The following is a 20,844-nucleotide window of genomic DNA, read 5'->3' on the forward strand; positions in this document are numbered from 1 at the left end:
GGACACGGGTTCGAGCTCTGGTCCGGGAAGATCCCACATGCCGCGGAGCAACTAAGCCCGTACGCCACAACTACTGAGCCTGTGCTCTAGAGCCCGCAAGCCACAACTACTGAGCCTGCGTGCCACAACTACTGAAGCCCGCGCGCCTAGAGCCTGTGCTCCGCAACAAGAGAAGCCACCACAATGAGAAGCCCGCGCACCACAACGAAGAGTGGCCCCCCTGCTGGCCACAACTAGAGAAAGCCCACGCACAGCAACAAAGACCCAACACAGCCAAAAGTAAATAAATAAATAAATTAATTTAAAAAAAAAAAAGAGCCAGTAGAATTTCAGGTATGTAAAGTTCCATAATTGGCAAGTTTTGGGGTCTGGTCTGAAAAAGCATCATCAAAATCCAAAATGTGGCTCTTGATCATAAAATTTCTCTGACAGTTTAATGTGAATTCTCCTAGATTCAGTATAAAGCCACTTCCTCTTAGAAAGTAACTGATTATCATCTGCTGACTATCAAGCTATGAGGTACTTAATATCCATTTGGGGTTTCAGTACAGCCAAGTCAAATTCACCTGCATCCTGTAACCCTTTCTCAAGCAGCAACGTTACTTCTGGCCATCTTCTGTAACCAATCTGTTACGTCTCCCTGACTGCATCCTGGCCCAGGGGTATAGTTCCTGACTACTAGAAAACCCTACCTCTTAATAGGGATCCATAAATTTCCCAAAATAGAACAAACCTTTATTTTGCTTCCAGCAGTAGTTGGGCGCCCTTTCTTGTCAGCCTGCAGATTTTCCGGAAATAAAGACTTTATAAAAGGTCTGGAAAAGGAGAAAGAGAATGGGTTAGCAATCAGTAAGTACCTTGGGGGCTGGAAAGCCTGCTTCCATAGAGAATGGAGAGAGTTGTCCAGAAGCACAGGACCTTGGATACAGAACGGCCATCTGACTCAAGCCATCAAGTTGTGACCCGGGAGAAAAAAAGCAATGGACACAAGAAACATAGAGAGAGAATTCTAAGACAGAAGCATCTTGGAGTCTAGGCCTGAAAAATAAAATTTTAAACTCTGCCTTTCAAATTTCCCCACCCACTAGAACTGAGATACACCTTGGCAACAGGACACAACAGAGGAGGGTCAGTGTGGGTTTTCTGAGTTAAGTAAGATAGACCAGAGCGCAGGGGTTTGTATGAATTGTCCAGATCCAATGCAGATTCTGCTTTGCTCTAAAGCAGGGTTTCTCAGTCTTGGTGCTACTGATATTTGGGATTGGATAATCCTGTGCTGGGGCCTGGGGCTGCTTTACACATTATAGGATGTTTCACAGCATCAGTGGCCTTTGCCCACAAGATGCCAACAGGGCACTGTATCAACCCTCCCTTCCCTCAAGCAAAAAACCTAGACAAAACGTATTTTGAGTATGAGCAATTTTAAATGCAGCTAATCCACTAATGCTTTGCCTGCTGAATATACAACTTCATTAGTAGTTGTAACTGAGCTACATCTGTTGACAGGTCTGCCCCAAAAGGCACAGGGCAGGGAAAATTTCTTAGTCACCTTAGTGTCCCTGGTGTCTGGAACAGAGCCTAGTACACAGTAGGTGCTCAATAAATATTTGCCGATTGAATGAATGAATGAATGAATGATGTGATCCATGTAAATCAGTAATCTGCCACTCAAAGGAGATTCCCCCTAAATGACTTATTGGGCATCATAGATTTTCTAGGAAGTCTCCACAGCAATCTACTTTCATAACCTCACCAGACACAATTATAGATTTTTACAGCACATGTGTTTAGCAAACAATAGACCATGTCTACATGACAGGAGTTTTACATGGAAACATCAATAGCTCTTGAATTTTGCAGTAATTTTAATAATTAAAAAGAAAAAAATCTCTGGAAGCATGCCTGCACCTGACTGTCATAATCCCCACAAGCCAGGACTTGTGGCTTACCTAACCTTTTAAGAGCAAATCGATTTTATGTTTTGAGAGAAGAATCTCCGAAGTGAGGGGTGTGAGTGCCACGGAAGTGCAGGCCTGGGGAGATGAGGGCCAGGGAGGAGTGGAGGCTGGAGGGAGGGGAAGAGGGTTAAACGGAGCAGAACTTCGAACCACAGACCAAAAAGGAAACTCGGTTTTGCTTTCATTGAAGTCAGGCCTTTTCTAGAAAATTATCAGGATTGCAGCTGTTGATCAAAGAAGTTAACCTTGATACTATGATAGTTGAAGTAACAGAGACTAAAATGGCAACTATTACTTGGAGACAGCTCTAAAACTTGTAAAATCTGGAAGACTGGGCAATATTGTACTTGCCAGGCATGGACAGGCCTGATCATGTAAATGACATCTCACATCATTACCCAGGACCATGGGGACCTTTGCACGGAAGAGGGAAGGAAAGGACATGGCACAGCTGGCCCTGAGAGCTCCAGCAGCTTGCAAGGCAGATGCCCCGACTGCTCTACGCCTTTAGCTTAGTCAGGGTCTTGGGAGTTAAAATGGATCTCTGAGGGCGCCCCCCTGAGTTCTTGAGCCATTTCCCAAGTGCTTCAGCAATTCAGGTTAACTTCGGTGTAGCTAAGCTATTAGCATTTTCAAAAACAGAAGGAGAATTCTTGGGATGATATTCCGAGGGCAAAGTGTCACAGAGCCAGACTGTCTCACTCTTAGACAGTCAGGCACAGCCATCCCAACACAACTCCAGGATGGGCACTTCTCCCTGATCATACCATTGAAAATGATGAAACTGGGGGCCCTGAAGGGCATGCAGATAGCACTTAGCATGCGGGGTGGGAAGTATCAGGGGTACAAGGGAGAGACTAAGATTGGGGGGAAAAAAGCTATTTTGAGAAGTTGAATTGTCTAATGATAACCCAGACCCAACAGCACGAGGAAACATAATGCTGACCATTCAAATGTCACAAGTTTGTCCTAATATTGAAAATCTGATCAAACCTACACCCCGTGTCGGATAAGGCAAACACACTTACAGCTCACTGCTCTGCATAAGCTCAATCAGATCCATAAACAGCACATCACGGTTCCTCTCACAAAAGCCATCCATGTCATAGGATACCTGGCCAAGAATGGAAAGATATCGAATTTTATCCTTTAAGTATTTCACTGAACGAAACATCCAAGCTGGCATGGCTATCCTCCAGAGAGTGTGTATATTTCCAGATACAACAATTGGGCTTTCATTCCGATCTGTCACATTAAGGCTGTGCATGTTTTAACTTGTTAGATGACTTTAGCTGGCGATGGCCTGGAGATGCTGATGAATGGTCTCTGGCCGCTTACACAATCCAAATGATACACGACCAGGACCCCAGCTCTCGTGATGACATAGCCCTTCTTCGATGGATCTCTAGGGGTATGTAAATAATACACTTAATTCTTTCCCTAACTTTTAGGTAAGATGGAGTAAAATAAATCTCTCTATGCTCACTAACCCACTGCAGTGGGCCATGTCATCTGAGGCTTTTCGATTTCTCCTACAAATGGTGTCAGAGGTAGATCAATTTAGCTGAAGTCTCATGCTCAAGGACCCTCCTTGGTTAATAAGAGATTTATTGGGATGAAGGGTGAGACCAATGAATTTCCACCGTACTAGGAAGTCCCCAGATATCATGACATCAATTTACTTATCTGTGTATCACCGGCACCCACACAAAGCTTGGTATCCAGGAGCACCCAGTAATCGTGCATTTTATGAGAACAAACCCCAAAGTGAGCCTCTGGTCCTTAGGTATACTCCCAGGGAGGATGGGCAAGTAAAAAATGCAAGCTTGTGATCGCATAAGAGGCGAGAAAAAAACCTCATTCCTTCAGCAGTTAATATACAGGTTGATTCATGCTTATGTTATATTAAGGGTGATTCATGCTAAAAAATACACAGTGGTGTATACGCACTATCTTTTGTTTGTCTCTCCAAATATTTCATGGGTCCCATGTTGTTGAATGAATGAATGAATGATGGGTGAATAAAACACAGTGAGGCACATAAAACTATACGGAGATTGCTTTCAGTTGCCTCGTGAGAAAATAGACTACAGACCCAAAGGCTTAATACAGGCAGACGTTGAAAAGGATAACTTCCCCCTTCCTGTTGAACCCCTGCTCCCTGGCCATACCTTCCCAGCATAATGGTGAATAATGAAGCCTTGGTTCCAGCTGTTGAAGTGCTCATGGTTCCCAATCTGCATCTGAAGTTTCTGGAGCAGCGTCTGATCCGCTCCCTCACCCACCGCGTGCATCGTGGCACATACATCATCCAGGATGCTCATGATCCCAGGGGGGTTCTGATGGGACCAAGAGAGCAAAGTCCCAATTCAGTGACTGTTCTAAAATATGTAATGTTTATCAGGTCTTTCCTTAAGCAAGGAAACCGCTCCCTAGACTTAAGATACCATCTTGAAAGTCAATCTTTCCCCTTGAGGGAGAATGCTATTAATAATCCCAAAAGGGAGTCACCTCTTAGATCTAACGATGGGGGAAAGTCCATTTTCAAAAAAAGAGAAAAGTTTATCTCCCCGAAGTTCTATTCAAAGCCATAAACAGCAAGATCATTATCTGCTCACTCCTATTTGTACTAGGTTGACTTTTAAAACCCTAAAGAAAAAAACATTTTCCTTGGACCCTAATTCATTTCTTAATGTTCGCTTTCAGCCTGTTACCCACATAGACATGGTTAATACAGTTACATACTGGACACATTCTATCATGTATTACTTTTTCTGCATAGCACTAGTTTATAAATAATCCTGCTGTTTTACACAGTCTTTATACTTATTATTTTGATGGCTATATTTCCCTACTCTTATATGCTATAGTTTATTTAAGGACTGAGTTCTCTATGGATGTTTTCACTCTTTCCAGTTGGGACTTTTATAAAAAAACAGAACAAAACAGTACGGTACAGATATCTCTCTATATCCTTTTATTTTCTTTTGAATAATTTCTAGGGTTAAAGTCCTAGAAGTTGTATAAATGGTCTAGGAGGCAGGGCCAAGTTTATATCTCTTCATATGCTATGCCATCAACATAAGTCATAATTGTCTTCTCTTAAGATTCAGTAACAACCTCCATTCGTAAACTGGCAATGTACTCATACACATGTGTATATTAACTACAAGAGTAAAACTCTGTTTTCACACATATACCTATAAGCAAAATAAATGTAATCGCTAAAACTCTCTGCAAATCAGAGCTGTCACTTTCCTTATTCTAATACAATGACAGAAAGAACAAAAACTCGCTTAGTGTAAACCTGTGAGCAGTGAAGAGACACACCAGACTGATACTTACAACTTTGTTCTCGATGAGGTCACACACGACTTTGTTATTAAAGTAATCGATGGGTGTCCATCTGATGCCTTCTTGAACATATTCTTCCTGTAGAACAGAAAGTGGGAATTCACATTATTACCCAGTGGAGACCAGCTGGAGCTCTGCACAGATGGATACCACAGGCACAGGAATCATCAGGAAAGAAAAACCTGAATGCCCTTCAATAAAAACTTGCAATCTTAATTTTTTCTAAGCGGAAGAGGAAAGGAGCATTTCATTGCTTGGTAATTTTTATGTTTGGTTGGAACCATATGACATTGATCCCATACAATTGATTTTGACATACAACAATGGCACTTTAAAATGGCTTAACCTATAGGTCCAGTTATAAAACAATCTTTTTGAACTTTACATAGAACAGAAGTACAGATTAGCATCTAGGTACTTAAAGGGAAGGCCCCTCATTCAGGTCAGCTGCTCATTAAACTTGATGAACACCATCACACTCTCCTGGTTTTCCTCCTTCCTCATCAATCTTGCTTTGTTAGCTTCCTCTGCTGGCTCTTTCTTTTTTCCAGATCTTTATATTGATGGAGACTCTTAGGGCTCAATCTCCCAGCCTTGTTTTCTCCACTCTCATTCTCTAGGTAATTCCAATCAACTCCCTGGCTTAAAATAACACCTATAGGCTAATGACACCTGAATTTATTTCTCTAGTCTAGACTTCCCCACTGAGTTCCAGATTCATATATATTGATATATTTCATATACTGGAATTTCCACTCAGAGGTATAACAGGCCTCTCAAACCTACCACGTTCAGCAGCGTTCTGGCCCTCCATCCCTCCACTGTCTCCAGCCAACTGCTCTCCCCCATCTTACCCTTCAGTAAAGAGTCTCCCCATTGGCCCTGTTATTCAAGCTACAGAGGTAGGAATCATCCCTGACTCCTTTTCCCTTTGGTAATCATATTGAGCAAGTCAGGCTGACTCACTCTCCAAAACATATGCCAAATCTGACCACCTCACCACGTCACCACCTCTACTGCTGCCATCACTGTATACGCACCCCCTTTCTTGCCCAGTCTCAGGCAAGAGTCTCCTAACTGGTTTTGAAACTTCCACTCCTGTTTGCCCTCCCCTGCCTCACCCTACCTGTAGGTCTACAGAGCCAGAGCCACCTGGTCAAAAACAAACACAAATCAGCTCGCGTCACTCTCTAGTCAAAATTCTCCAATGGCTTCCCATCGTACTTACTCTAAAATCTGCCATCCCCTACGAAGTTCCTCTGTGATCTAGCCTCTGCCCTCTTCTCCCATCTCAGTCCCTACCATGTCCTCCCTTATGGTTTTGCTCTAGCTACACTGATGGAGTGGAAGAATCCCAGGGCAGAGGTTTCTGTGAAAACCATTGGTCACTGGGGTTCCTAAGCAGAGGCACGAACACGTCCATGAATAAACACTCCTCAAACAGCCCTTGATATGTGTAATGGGTTGAATGTGTCCCCCAAGATTTTGTGTCCACCTAGAACCTCAAAATGTGAGGAAGTAGGATGTCTGTAGGTATAATTAGCTAGGAATCTCGTAAATAAAATTATCGTGGATTCAGGGTGATCCCTAAATCCAATGACTGGCGTCTTTATAAGAGAAAAGAGAATGAGATTTGGATGCAGACAGAAAAAGGTCGTGTGAAGACACAGGCAGAGATTGAAGTTATGCTGCCACAAGACAAGGAATGCCAGGAGCCACCACAAGCTGGAAAAGGCAAGGAAGGATTTTCTCCTAGAGCCTTTGGAATGAGTGTTACCCTAGTGACATTTTGATTTTGAATTCTGGCCTCCTGACCTGGGAGAGAAAAAAATTTTATTGTTTTAAGCAATCCAGTTTGTGGTACCTTATTACAGCGACCCAAGAAATCGACAAACAGTAGGTACCAGAATAAAAGTGAACTTGCCCTGGACTTTCAGAAGGTAGTATAAGCAAGACAAGTTACCTCAAGTCAAAATTTAAATACCAGTTTTGTTAAAGACACATTTATTTATTTATTTATAACATCTTTATTGGAGTATAATTGCTTTACAATGGTGTGTTAGTTTCTGCTTTATAACAAAGTGAATCAGTTATACATATACATATGTCCCCATATCTCTTCCCTCTTGCATCTCCCTCCCTCCCACCCTCCCGCTCCCACCCCTCTAGGTGGTCACAAAGAAGACACATTTATTTTTATGTTAGATTGGGAGCAGAGCAAATCTGAGAAAACCAAGTTTTCCTTTGGAACACAGTATATGCCATAGACAGCTGGGGTTGGAATAGGCTTCCATTTCTACTTGGTCAATGAGTCAGAGAGTAGTAAAAACAGCCAGTCCTAAGTCCAACTTCACAGCATCATTTACTTAAAGAAGAAAGAAAAGGTAGCAGATGGTGTTTATACTTCAGACTAAAATGTCACAGTGGCATATGGTTTTTCTGCCTGACTCTATTAAGTACATTTCCTAATACAAGACTAAAATCTGAATCTATTACCAAAAGAGAGGAATCTATACCCTTTAAAACAAAACAAATTAGAAATAGAACAAGATGAAGGAAGGGGGACTGCTCACCTGTTCTGCCTTTAATGTGAGTTCAATAAAAATCTGCTGTAATTTTTCATTAACAAAATTGATACAAAACTGTTCAAAGCCATTTTTCTGGAAAAAAAAAAAAAAGAAAATGTTACTTTCATGTAATTGTTTCTGCAAAATCATTTTAAAGTCATTTCTTGAGTGATTTAGTGAAAAGGCTTAACAGAAATGTTGGAGGCATCAGTAGAAAGCAGCATAGTTTATATTTAGGAGAAACTAATTTGGTAAAGGTACATGAAGAACTCAAAAAAGCAAAAACGAGCCATGTTGGGTTTTTTTTTTTTTTCCATTGCCTAGAATTATTTCTTGCAAGCCAGGTAAAAAGCATCACCCTTCGTCATCTCCAACTACTCAAACTGGTCTTACCTGAAATATTTCAAAGCCATAGATGTCTAGGACGCCAATGTTGTATTCCTCGTGGTCCTTCTCCATTGCTTTGTTGATGGACTAGAAGAAAGTAACCGGCATGGTAAGTAATTCCTTGTACATTCATATTAAAAATGGGCATGATGAAGAGTGGCCCCCGCTTGCCGCAACTAGAGGAAGCCCTCGCACAGAAACGAAGACCCAACACAGCCAAAATAAATAAATAAATAAATAATAATTAAAGGTGCTAATAATTTAAAAAAAAAAAAGGGGGGGCATGCATGGGGGGAAGGGAAGCAGATACTCCTGGTTACTAGAAACAGAGGACGACAAAAAGACAGGTGAATTGCCCCTTAACAAAGGTCTCAGTGCAATGTCAAGTACTTCGGGAAACCACCAGAATCTAATAAAAACTAGTCTGGTAGGGAAAAAAAAAGTTTGCTTAATGATGAAAACCATTAATTTCTGGCAGAGCTAGTTGTTCTCAAGGAGTCTTAAGATTGAGAAGAAAATATCATCTTGGGTGATTGAAGTAAAACCTATTTCACAAAAAGAACCCATATTACAAGATTTGTAAATATTATTTCCATTGACCCCATTCAGTACAGGCATACTTCAGAGATACTGCAGGTTTGGCTCTAGACCACTGCAATAAGGCAAATATCAAAAAAAGTGAGTCACACCATATTTTGGGGTTTCCCAGTGCATATAAAAGTTATGTTTACACTATACTGTAGTCTATTAAGTGTGCAATAGCATTACATCTAAAAAAAGTGCATACTTTCATCAAAAATTACTTTATTGCTAAAAAATGCTATCTTCTGAGCCTTTAGCAAGTCACAGTAGTAACATCAAAGATCAAAGAGCACCATCACAAATAATGAAAAAGTTTGAAATATTGCGAGAGTTATCAAAACGTGACACAGAGACACGAAATGTTGTAGGAAAAATGGTACCGACAGACTTGTTCAACAGAGTTGCCACAAACTTTCAATTTGTAAAAAAACACAGTATCTGCAAAGTGCAATAAAATGAGGGATGCCCTGTAGTCAATTAATGATCACCTAACATAATATGGCAGGAATGTCAAGAAGACAGTCTCTATTCTCATAGAGGCAACTATGGATAGTTATACCATAAATTAGGATTAAAGTGATGGTAATAAAAGCAGCTTACACATATTCAACAATCACCTGTGCCGGGCTTTGCTAAGGGCTTCCCAAGTATTGTTTCATCTAATTCTCACTACAATTCTCTTAACAACAGTGATAACATCATAATGCATAAGATAACACTGGACAAGGTGAAGGGCCTGGAATTAAATTTAAGTAGTATGATGACTATATCTGTGCTCTTGACCCCTGTGAGGAGAGACGTGTGATCAATGGAACAGACAATGATAGGAGGGGAGGTGGAGGTGAGAGGGGGTTGGTGAGGACTGCAGGGGAGGGAGGAATGTAGGAGGAAAATTCCTGGGGGTGGATGAATTTTTAAGTACCAGAGGTGTTTTCCAGGTGAAGAAAATGACACTCATCTTTTATGAGCCAATGGGTAACGATACATAGCACTTAGCCCAGTGCCTGGCACACAGTCAGGGCTTAGTAAATGTCAGCTCCAATTAGTATCGCTTATCTATCTCATTATACCACACAAAAAATCAAGGGAAGACAGAAAGGAAATAAGGTGGGAAGGCCAGCACTGGAAGGTACACTGAACAGAGACAAGAGATGTGGGTTCTAATCCCAGTTCGGCACTACCCTCTTGCTGAATGGCCTTGGGTGAAACCACCAATACTCAGGGCTAAGATTCCCTTCTCAGTAAAAATGAGGGGCCTGGACAAGGTAAAAGCATGACTAATGTTTCGTATGACCCTGACCTTCCCAAGCAATCTTACCCTTAAAATAACCACAAGTAGTACACAGAATAATTACCCTATCCTGCCCCGACTTACTCAACCCTAAACACACCCAACCATACTTTAAGCCTTATAGATGTTGCTGCCTCGACTCAAACACAGACTTTTTGGATCTAATGGCCAGGCTGCTGTCCCTTGACTAGGGTCCCCTTGGGGTCCTTTCTGGCTTGAATATATAAAAGGCAGAGGAATGAAATAGCTGGAGCACTGCCGAATTACCTGGGTTTAATTCCTAGGTTTATCACTTAATAGTGGTGTGCCCTTGGGGAAGTTCCTTAAACTCTCTGTGCCTCAGTTAACTTATCTGTAAAATAGAGATAATAATACCTAAGTCACAGGGTTGTTGTAAAAATTAAGTTATTTTTTTCTAAAATACTTAGAACAGTATCTGCCACATACTAAATGCTATGTAAGTGCTTGCTATTATTATTCTACCATTTAGAAGCTACAGTGATTAACATAGACCATCACTGGCAGTTCTACACTGCTGAGAGACTAATTTTCAGAATCCATAAGTGGTATATATATATAAATATGTATTTATATGAATATGTATATATAATATCTATACGGTTATGCCATCATTTAAAAAGTATATGGTAGTTTAAAAAATATATCCAAAAAGTCTCTGATACTCTTCCCCCCAAAAAGTGGAACCTAATTCCCCTCCCCTTAACTGTGGACTGTACTTAGTGACTTGCTTCTAATGAACAGAAGATGGCACAGTGGCAATAATTGAGGACAAGATGAGGACATTAAAAGCTTTGTGGCTTCTTTCTTGCTCTCTCTCTTAGACTACTCACTCTGGGGGAAACCAACTGCCATGTCTGGAGGATACTCAAGCAGCCCAGAAAAGAGGTCCATGTAGCAAGGAACTGAGGCATTTTGCCAACAGCCATATGAGTGCACCATCTTGGAACCAGATTCTCCAACCTTAGTCAAGCCTTGTAGTTCTTTCGTTTTTTGGCTGCATCGGGTCTTCGTTGCTGTGTGTGGGCTTTCTCTAGTTGTGGCGAGCAGAGGCTACTCTTCATCGTGGTGTGCGGGCTTCTCACTGCGGTGGCTTCTCTTCTCTAGAGCACGGGCTCTAGGCATGTGGGCTTCGGTAGTTGTGGCTCGCGGGCTCTAGGGCGCAGGCTCAGTAGTTGTGGCGCACGGGCTTAGTTGCTCCGTGGCATGTGGGATCTTGCCGGACCAGGGATCAAACCCGTGTCCCCTGCATTGGCAGGTGGATCCTTAACCACTGCGCCACCAGGGAAGTCCAAGCCTTGTAGTTCTAATCAGCATCTTAACTGCACTCTCATCCTTGAATCAGAACCACCAAACTAAGTCACTTCCAAATACCTGACCCACAGAAACTATGAAAGAACACATGCTTACTGTTTTAAGCCACTAAGTTTGGGGTTAATTTGTAACATAGCAGTAGATGACAAATACAACATTCTAAACCTTTAGGCTCAAGGATTCATGACCATGGGTCTCCTCTTTTTCTGGCCTGTAGTCCTGGCTTTACTAAATATTTTGTCCACAAGAAGCTATTACCATATTAGAGTCTTGCTGGACAATGCTAGAAGTAAAAGTGGAAAAGTGAAAAATGATCCCAGGGTGAGGATAAAAAGTGGAGGAGTAAAGTAACGGTTACAAGGAATGAGGCAAAACACGAAAACAAAGCTCTGAGAAGTTTCACTCTTTACATGATGCTAAAATACGAAGCATCAACAATGCCAACCTGTGTTTACTTACATCTACCAAGAAATCAAAGACCCTAGAGTGCAGGGCCTTGGCGAGCGCGTCCCTGGTGTAACACGCCTGCTCCACATTGAGGGTCACGTGGATTGACTCCGACTTGCCTCCCCACTTGCTGTCCATCTGCCGGCTCGTTAGCTTTTCTTTCAACCGGTCCTGGTTGATCCCCAGGAGATAGGCAGGAAAAGCCAAAACTACACGAAACAAAATAAAACATGACTGTCTTTCAGAATTTTAACAATTCATCTCACAAATACGTGGAGACACTTGTGTGTGTGTGCACGCATACAAGACATCGTCATTGGCCCCCAAGAACTTCCACTTAATGAAGACTGCTTATCAGCATTCCCACACACATCCATCCACTTCGTTTTCCCCAATTGTTCTATTACATGAGTCAATTCCTATGATGACTGAGACTTCCAATAATACAAATCAGGATCCAAGAAGGATGGCAAACCAATCCCCCCTACTGAGATCACAGCCAAATGCCTAAAATGGACATCTTTCCAAGCTTGCAGCAAGACAGCCCGGAAGGAACTAAATCAAGAAACATTTCCTTGGCTCCAAATATTGTTTTTCTTCCTTTTTGGTGCAGTGTTTTCATAGCATCATCATTCCCAAACAGCTTGAAGCACCTGATACCATCAAGCTCAGAAAGATAACAAATCACATGGTTACTGAGTGCTTACCACGTGTAGGGTTACTAAAGAGAGAGGACAGGATATAAAATATTTAAGAAATCTTAAAGACAATCTAGATGAGGCAAAGGTAGTTTACCAAATAAAGAAGCCTACAGAAAGCTGAGTATGTGGCACAGACAGACAATAAAGTCCTGGAGGAATTTAGAACAGGAAGATATTACTTTTTCCAGGGTGGTCAAGGAAGATGTGGGATTCGGGGGGTGGCGGCTCAAAGGATGAACAGGACTGGTACAGATGCAGAGGAAGAAAGAAGAGGGAGAGAGGGGAGTGGAACGTGCAAAGGCAAGGAGGCGAGAATGTGGGAGACACAGCTGAGGTGTGTAGCACCAGCTGGAGATGAAAGTCAAGGTAGGTGGTTAAAAGATTAGGATGAATTCCGATGGTGGAGGGCCTGAATGGTAGGGGATATTTGGGTTGGAGTCAAAGGAGGCCTGGATGACTTCTAGAGAGGGGTGTTACCTGATTTCCCTGGGGTGGTGTACAGAGTGATGGAGGGGATAGGTGGTATTCTTATCACAGAACACCCATCCAATCCTAAGGACATGTAGTTGGCATAGTCTGTGGTCAGTCTGGATTGAAAAGGTGAGGTTCTCATGGGTCAGCAAATTGTTTCAGGTCAAGAAACTCACCAAGAGGGGAGCTAGTGATATAAACAGATTTTCTTGACTTTTGGTCAAAATACTCTAATGTGAATAAATGACAAGAATGACATTCTTGCACATGAAAGAATGCTCAGATTATTTTTCCAGTATGAATGGAAGATGTTCATGGACACAAATCAAAATTTTGAACTTGAATATGAGTTTTCTTTTTCTGCATAAAGCTTTGACAAAATTCTCTGATAAAGGGATTTTATTTATTAAAGACCTTATGATAATGCTCAAAAATCATAAGGCTCCCAATAAAGGATAATCTGTTTGAATTTCACAGATGGTGTTGGAATGTAACAGGCTGACATTTCTCAGTATATACCTTCCAAAGAGATTAAGTCAGTGAATGCATTTTGAAAAAGTGTAATGCCAGAACAAGGTATTTATTAACTATAGGACTGTTCCACAGAAACACTATGACAAGTAGAGGGTTTCCTTTTTCAAAGGGCATGTGAACAAAATTAAATGCACTCATTTGCCAATGGCCATTTTTTTCAGTTTAGTTTTACCGTTGACACGTATGTTTAGGAATCTGGATGTGTCCTCTGCCAAAAGAAAATCACCTTGCACAGAACGAGGACAGAAGATGCCCATAAATTACACTGGACACATGCAGGTCTGCAGCAAGACTCAAGAGACACTTACCAAAGTGTCTGACATCGAGGAGGCCTTCATTAAGGGGAAACTATAATATCACTCTCACCAGACAGATAGCATGTAGATTAAATATGGGCTTCTCCCAAGCCCCCAACCATGCTAAAATAGGGACATGGTTAAAACGGGTGGTAGAAAAGTTTATGCTATTACCTTTACGACCACAGCTAAAGAAATAAAACAATACGGACTAAGTTCTTGGGTCCTTGAGACAAAACAGACAGGACTAACAAGGAAACATGATATCCTTCCACGCCTCAGTACCTCTTCTGTAGAAAAGAAGACGGCACAAGTGAAGGATCACAGGCACTTGAAAAACAAGGCATGGAATTTGGCCAAGAATCAGAGCCACAGGCTTAGGGAAACAGCTAAGAAGTCTAGAGAGGAAATCTAGTACTTGCTTTCCAAAAAATCCATGCCATGTTTTTCAGGTACTAGCTTTTATGACCTCTTATCTTCTTCAGTGACTGCCCTGGTGCTGAAATTATAGGGCTACTCATATTGACTTCCTTCCGGCTGTGAATTTCCACGAGGGCGTGTGCAAGGGTGGCTGGATAGGAGAGGCAGTATGGAAGGTCGGAGGCTGGGGGAGTGGGGTCAGGAGGAGGAGGGCAAGGGAAGGCATTGATTAATTTAAAAATGCTGATGTAACTCCGGTAGAGTTAAAGACTTAAGCAGGACATAAAAGAACCTGTTAGAAAGTAATGTTTTAGCACATTTTGATAGTGAGGATAGATTTCTATTACTGCACTCAAGTGTAAAGCAAAATTGGATTTAATTTTTCCATTTAAGTATAGGGATGTATAGGGAAGATAGAGAAACCGAAAAGATGTAGCAAAGCAAAAGTCCCTGTTACAAATTTAAAAGAAACGGCAAGGTAAATGTGGTTTATCAGTCTTGGGTGTTGAGGTTCTGTGCTTTCTAACCCATTAATAACGAGGCAAAGGAGGAGCACTGTCAATTTATTCCCGTGGTTATTTAAGCAGTATTTTTATTTCCTTCAACAAAGTTCTTAGGTTAATTTGTACGTAATATCTTGCTTCAGTAGGCCAGTTGTGATGGGGGTCTTAGCAATTTTTTCTACAATACAATAGCTAAGGAAAGTCTGCTTTCTTCTTTTATAAAAACATAGGCTAGCCCTTCCCTCTATAAATCTATTCCATATATAAACTCGAATATGAGAAAGATGACACAAACCAGGTTATTCATTTTAAGTAATTAGAAGAGCAAAAGATGTGAAACCATCTTTATGTCAATCAACCGATGATTGGTTCAATAAATTACAGGATAGCCTGGCAACGGAATGCTAATGCAGCTATAAGAAGGATGACGCTTCTTAATGAATTGATACAGAATAATCTCCAAGATATAATTTGAAGTGAAAAAGCAACTGTAGAACATGTTACATGCTCCCATTAACATACAAGAGTGGGGAAAAAAGAACAGATATGAGTAGTTTCTCAGGAACACAATATTCCCTTGAAAGGAATACAAGAGATTGGAAACAGTGTTTCCCTCGGGGGAGGGAAAGAAGTCGACTAGCAAAGGGGTAGATGTGATAATTCTGATCGTGTACCCCCCCTGAACCATGTTAAGGTATTACCAACTGAAAGAAAGCAAAATGATTGGGAGGAGGACACTTTTCTTTGTTAGACCTCTTTGGCTTCAAGCACAGTCTTTTCTGACCTCCATCCCTGCACCACTTCCAATCAGGGGATTTCATAGGCAGTTGCCAATCCTGGGCTTTACCCAGTTGGCTGAAGAGGCTACTTCCTCGGGACACTGATGTGTAACGAACAACTTCTTGGCTCAAGCACCCAGGGAAATGCTTGCTGTGTCAGAGTCATGACATTTTTCTCCAGCCTACAGAGGCAGTAAAGGATTGTACTATCCAAGAAGGCAAGAGAATTCCAGTCTACGTCCACAGAAAACTACCAAGAAATTGGAGAGATCAATGTTGAAAGGCAAGTGTTCATCACCCTCCTGGACACATACATGCATTTGTTAAATGGGAAGGATAAAGTACATGAAGTCTAGAAACACAGTTATTATTATTATTAGGTTGTGTTTCTAGACCCTATGGACACCCTGTGTATTTGTTTTCCACCCCACTCCCTTCCCTGGTAAACATAATTCACGTTTCTCTTTATCAGATAGACATCAGAAGTTGGCAGAACTTCCCTCTTTTATCACCAAAGAAAACAAAAATATAAAAAAGAACCTTATTTGGAATGGAAAGAGCCTTACTGCACAGTCAGCAATGAGTAGGATACTATTTATTACTAGGCATCTAAATTTACCATCTTTGAAGAATGCTGAGAAAGGAAGAAACGTCTCCCTGGGTGGTTAAAGGATGTGTGGGTTCTGAGAGCAGCCTGGAAAGCCAACTGATGCCTGAGAGGCTGAAGTCACATGCCACGGCGGCTGTGGCACAGCGGAGCACAGAGAACTAGTAACGTGCCTCTTTCGCACCTGATTTCTTCTCATAGGGTAGAAGTGATCATTCAGGTTTTTTCAGGCTCTGACTGCTACAGAGAGGACATTAAAGGTCGTCACCAGCAATGTCAACACAACAGTCAGGGTCCTTTTTTTTTTTTTTTTCCTGAAGCCCGGTCTAATCCAACCCATGGGGCAACTTATAACATGAGCTTTCCTTATTTATATATAGCCCATGATGCTCTTTAGAACCTTTAGGTGAATATCAACCCTAAAGATCAGTTACAGAAAAGATATTTAGTAGGAGACAAATCTTACTAATCTTCATTAAAGTATCACTTTATTGTTAAACCTGTAAGTGAAATTCTGCCAGATTTCCCCAGAGTTAATGATAAACTGAAACAATCTCATTAATGGTCCATAGTGTGAGTGTACAGAAGAGGCACAGACTCCCACGAGGCTGTTAAGCTCTGCCACAGCAGGACGCCTAAGGATTCTCAGCCTCTCTTAGCAAAAAAACCCAAAGCAAAGGAAAGTGGTGTGTTACTTCTGATCGGAACTAAACAACTGTGTCCCCTCATTTGGCCACCGGGTGCCCACACCACTCACACTCTTCACTCTCCACGGCCGCGTAGTTGCCAACTTCCTTGAAGCTGATGTTTCCCAGGTGGAGAGTTCCCGCCACTATCTGCAGCACCAGCGTCTGCTCCTCCGCGAAGATCCCAATCACGTTCATCGCGTGCTGGGAAAGAAGAGAGAAGCGATCCAGACAAGTCGGTCCCCGGCTATGGAAGCACATCAGAAAGACGCCAAACTGCGTGTGCAGCTACACTCGGCTTAGTCTGCGATGGCAGCAGGAAGTCCCTGTAAGACATCTTCACTGACCAACGCCCTGTCACACATTCAAGTCTCAACATGATGCTGGAAAGGCAGTTCCGTCTTTACATGGAGAACGTGTAATCCTCCGGGAATAAGGGCGAGAGAGCTCTGGAGGAAACACACTCAGATGGAGGGGCAACTGCACAGTCAACAAGTCTGTTTTCGTCCCTTAGTTTTCTCCTTGCTGCCACTCCTCTCCCTCTAAGGGCACCACTGCCCCTTTTCCAGCCACTCTCAATACTCATAGATCTTCCTCTTCACTGGCAGGGCTGAGAATAAATTGTACTTGCAAAAGGATCGTGATTTGCAAATCTCCAGGAAAATCAAATAAAAGCATCATTAGCACAGCCTTGTTTCTGAGATCCATTAAATTCAATAACAGGAGCCGAGATGCCTGAGTCTTAGATACCAATATCCTAAGAGAACTGTACTCTAGGACCAATGCAGGTCTATCTGCATTTTTTCTCCCAGCTCCTCTGAGACCATGTGGCCCCTTGATGCCATCTTCTTCCCTGGCACCCGGGACACACAAGCACAAAGGTCAGCTTCCCCTCAACTGTACCTCCAACTGCCCGTTCTCCCACTTGGCTCTGGATCTGGGCTGAGGGATGGGCCAGGCTGGTACCTGACTCAAAGGGCAGTGGTGATGCAGTTCTTTGAGGCTAAATGGGTGAACAGCCAGCCCACCTTCAGAAAGTTCTAGATTGACTTAGTAAGTCGTTTCCCCAAGGACGTGAACCCTCAATAATCTACCTGGATTCATACCTTGTACCATAAAATACATAAATTGTGAAGAGAATGGAGTAGAGGCTCTCCTTCTGACCTATAAATACAGAGGGGAAGAGAAAGTGGGTGGAGAAGAGACTGAAGGTGTTCTAAGATTTCTAAACCTGATTAAGATCATAAGAGCAGTCTTTGCTTTGCCTTTGTAAGGAAACAGCTCAACGACTGTATAAGCTGTTGGCAAACAGGTATGGTAAAATGCACTACCCACAATAGTTTTTATCTGTTAATCAGAGCACCTGCAGCGGAGTAATAATGAATTTTTTTTTTTAACCCATTTAAAATCATTAAGTGGTCTTCCAGCAACTGGGCACATGGCTATTTAAGGGTGTTTACAAGTGTGTTTCAGAAAATGGAGTGCTTCCAGCAGCATGAGGTGGGAATACGGGGCTGTTCTTTGCTTTGCTAACCTCCCCTGCCCTTTCTGCCATAGGCAACGCCCGGTCGGAAGAGCTGCCCCGCACCAGCACTTACCAGAGTTTCCTGAAACTCCTTCCTGTCGTCAATGCCATCCACCGTGAAGGACCCCGAGAGGCTCAGGTAGTAATAATAATCCATGGTGGTGATGCCCAGGCTGTGCTTCTGCTCTGCGGAGGCGCCCTCGATGAGCTGGAGCAAGAGAAAGTGGCGTGTGCGTGGAGTGGCCCAGAAAGCAATCGAAGGTACCGCACGGTTCCTGTCACCACCACCCCCGGAGCCCAGGTGATGAGACTCTCTATCCCTGCTTCCCAAACGGATGGGTGGTCCGGTCGCAAAAATATGGAGGGGCTTCAGCATATCTGCTCTCTGTGTAGTAGCCCCAGATCATCTTTGCAAATTCTAATTCTTAACTCTGATTAGACCTGCAAGAGCTGAGAATTCTCCCTTGTCTGATAAAGGGAACTGCACGGTCACACTGGTGAGATCCCTTGGAAAAGCGGAAAGCAAGCCAGATTACAATTACTTTGTTCCTGCTCCACTTGCACATGGCTTTTTAAGGTGCAGCTGGACCCTCCCTGCTTCTCACTGCAGGGTGCATATTCAAGAACAGCCTCAGGTCCCCCATGCTGGTGTCCTGTCTCTTGGCTTTCTGTTCTATCTCTGGTATTTGCCTTAGCTGTGAGCAAGACCCTTTTAGGTGTGCTGGAAAATGTTCAACAATCCATTCTTGAGCTGGGGGTGGGAACTAGAGTTGTAGTTTGGTGACTTTCATGGTGTGAATCCTCCTACCATGACTGATTTCAAACTACCAAGAAATGTCCCTGAAGGGAGAGATGCGAACAGCCCATGCAAGCCGTGCCAGACACCACTGGCTCCCAGCCGGCGGGAGTTAGCCCCCATCCACACTCCTCCATCCTGGTCAAGTTCCTCATGTCATCCCGGCTCCACACCCTTAAAATAGGGAAACTCATCTCCGTGACCGAGAAGTTCTAGGTCATTTCACGACATCAGGTTCCCTGAGTTTTCCCCCCTATCTCCTCAAAATCTTTTTGCACCACTCTCTTCCTTTCTTCCTTCTGGCTTTGTTTTTTTCTTTTTTTGGAGGGGGGGGTGTGAGTGGGCGGGGTGTCTAAGGAAGAACTTTCCCCCACCTCTTTCTCAGTCTTCTCCCCACAGTATGTAGCTCCCCTCACCTGAATCTTCAAACACCCCTTTCTTTAGTTCTCTCCCATCTACAAACACATGCTGCTCTTTGCCTTTTCTAGAAGCTTTTCCTTGCCTCTGTGAGATCCTTCAAGCTACAGAACCTGCTTCCTCATCTGCATTCTTTCTCGCCATCGCCATTCTGATGAAATAACCCTCATGGCTACTTTCCAGTGGCTGAAGCCACCGGCCTTTCTTGATCCCCAGGGCCTTGCCCCATCCTTCCCCCCAAAGCTCTGAACATGTGATTCTGGCCCACACTCCCCTCCACCGAGCTCCCTCTGGCTTTGGTGACACTGCAGGACCTTGGCTTTCATCCTCGGACTACTTCCCTGACTCCTCAATGCCTCCTCATCCTATAGGTGGTCCCCAGGTCCCCAAGTCCTACATGGGCATGGTTTTTCTCTCCACACTCACTCCCACAGGAGTCTCACCTATTTCACAGCTTCGACTATTACTTCTATGTCAGAATCTGGAACTCTGTCTTCCCCTGATCTCATCACTTCCCCAGTCTCTAATCTGAGGATTTCCAACCTGTAGGAAGAGGAATCTGGAGGGGCGTGGGGCTGGCATTTATTAAAAGGTGTCTGGGAAATAAGTATGAACTTCTGTCTGGTGCTCAATAAATAATACACTATGTGTGTGATGCATGTAGTTACTTTTCAAACATCTGTACATGTTGCTTTGACTAATATAATTAAAAACATTACTGAATTAACAGAAGCTTTTGGTCATTTATGTACGCTTTCAACCAACAGATGCCAACCAGAAGAATTATTTGCCATCACCTAACATGTCTATGTAATTGAAAAGACTGAATGTGAGCTACCAACACAGCTTAACTGCCTTCAAATCCAATGATCTTCGAACTATAACAAAAAATAAATTAAAAAACCCCCAAAAACCACTGCAGGCCAACTCTTCAAAGAAAATCTAACGTGGATCCCCCATAGAAGTACTAATACATAAATCCATACATTAAAAAATTGTGTATGGTATCATTAAATTTTTTAAATACTTAAAAACATTTTAAAAATAGTCAAAGCAAATGACTGCTGAAGCCTGGAACACAAGTTCAAAGCATCCGGCATATTGCTCTAGCACCAAATTCTCCATGCCTTCTGAGAGTCTAAGCCAAAATTTTTTGACCTGGCATGAAAGATCCCAAGTCTATTTCAAGTC

At 42.6% G+C, this 20,844-nt stretch overlaps 1 protein-coding gene across 1 annotated transcript in view; it reads right to left on the bottom strand.

Annotated features, from left to right (window-relative positions):
* The window catches only part of MYO1E (myosin IE), a 201,966-nt gene that overhangs the window by 53,027 nt on the left and 128,095 nt on the right, over nt 1-20,844 (bottom strand). Inside the window, exons 8-16 of the mRNA XM_082445188.1 lie at nt 18,514-18,648; nt 16,987-17,119; nt 11,931-12,127; nt 8,273-8,353; nt 7,886-7,972; nt 5,304-5,390; nt 4,130-4,297; nt 2,987-3,072; nt 734-815 (exon numbers count right to left, since the gene is read on the bottom strand). Coding sequence (XP_082301314.1) covers nt 734-815; nt 2,987-3,072; nt 4,130-4,297; nt 5,304-5,390; nt 7,886-7,972; nt 8,273-8,353; nt 11,931-12,127; nt 16,987-17,119; nt 18,514-18,648 — 1,056 coding nt within the window. The remainder of the gene's footprint in view (nt 1-733; nt 816-2,986; nt 3,073-4,129; nt 4,298-5,303; nt 5,391-7,885; nt 7,973-8,272; nt 8,354-11,930; nt 12,128-16,986; nt 17,120-18,513; nt 18,649-20,844) is intronic.

Source organism: Balaenoptera physalus (genome assembly GCF_965194825.1).
Source record: "Balaenoptera physalus genome assembly, chromosome: 2".
In the NCBI taxonomy this organism is placed as follows: Eukaryota; Metazoa; Chordata; class Mammalia; order Artiodactyla; family Balaenopteridae; genus Balaenoptera; species Balaenoptera physalus.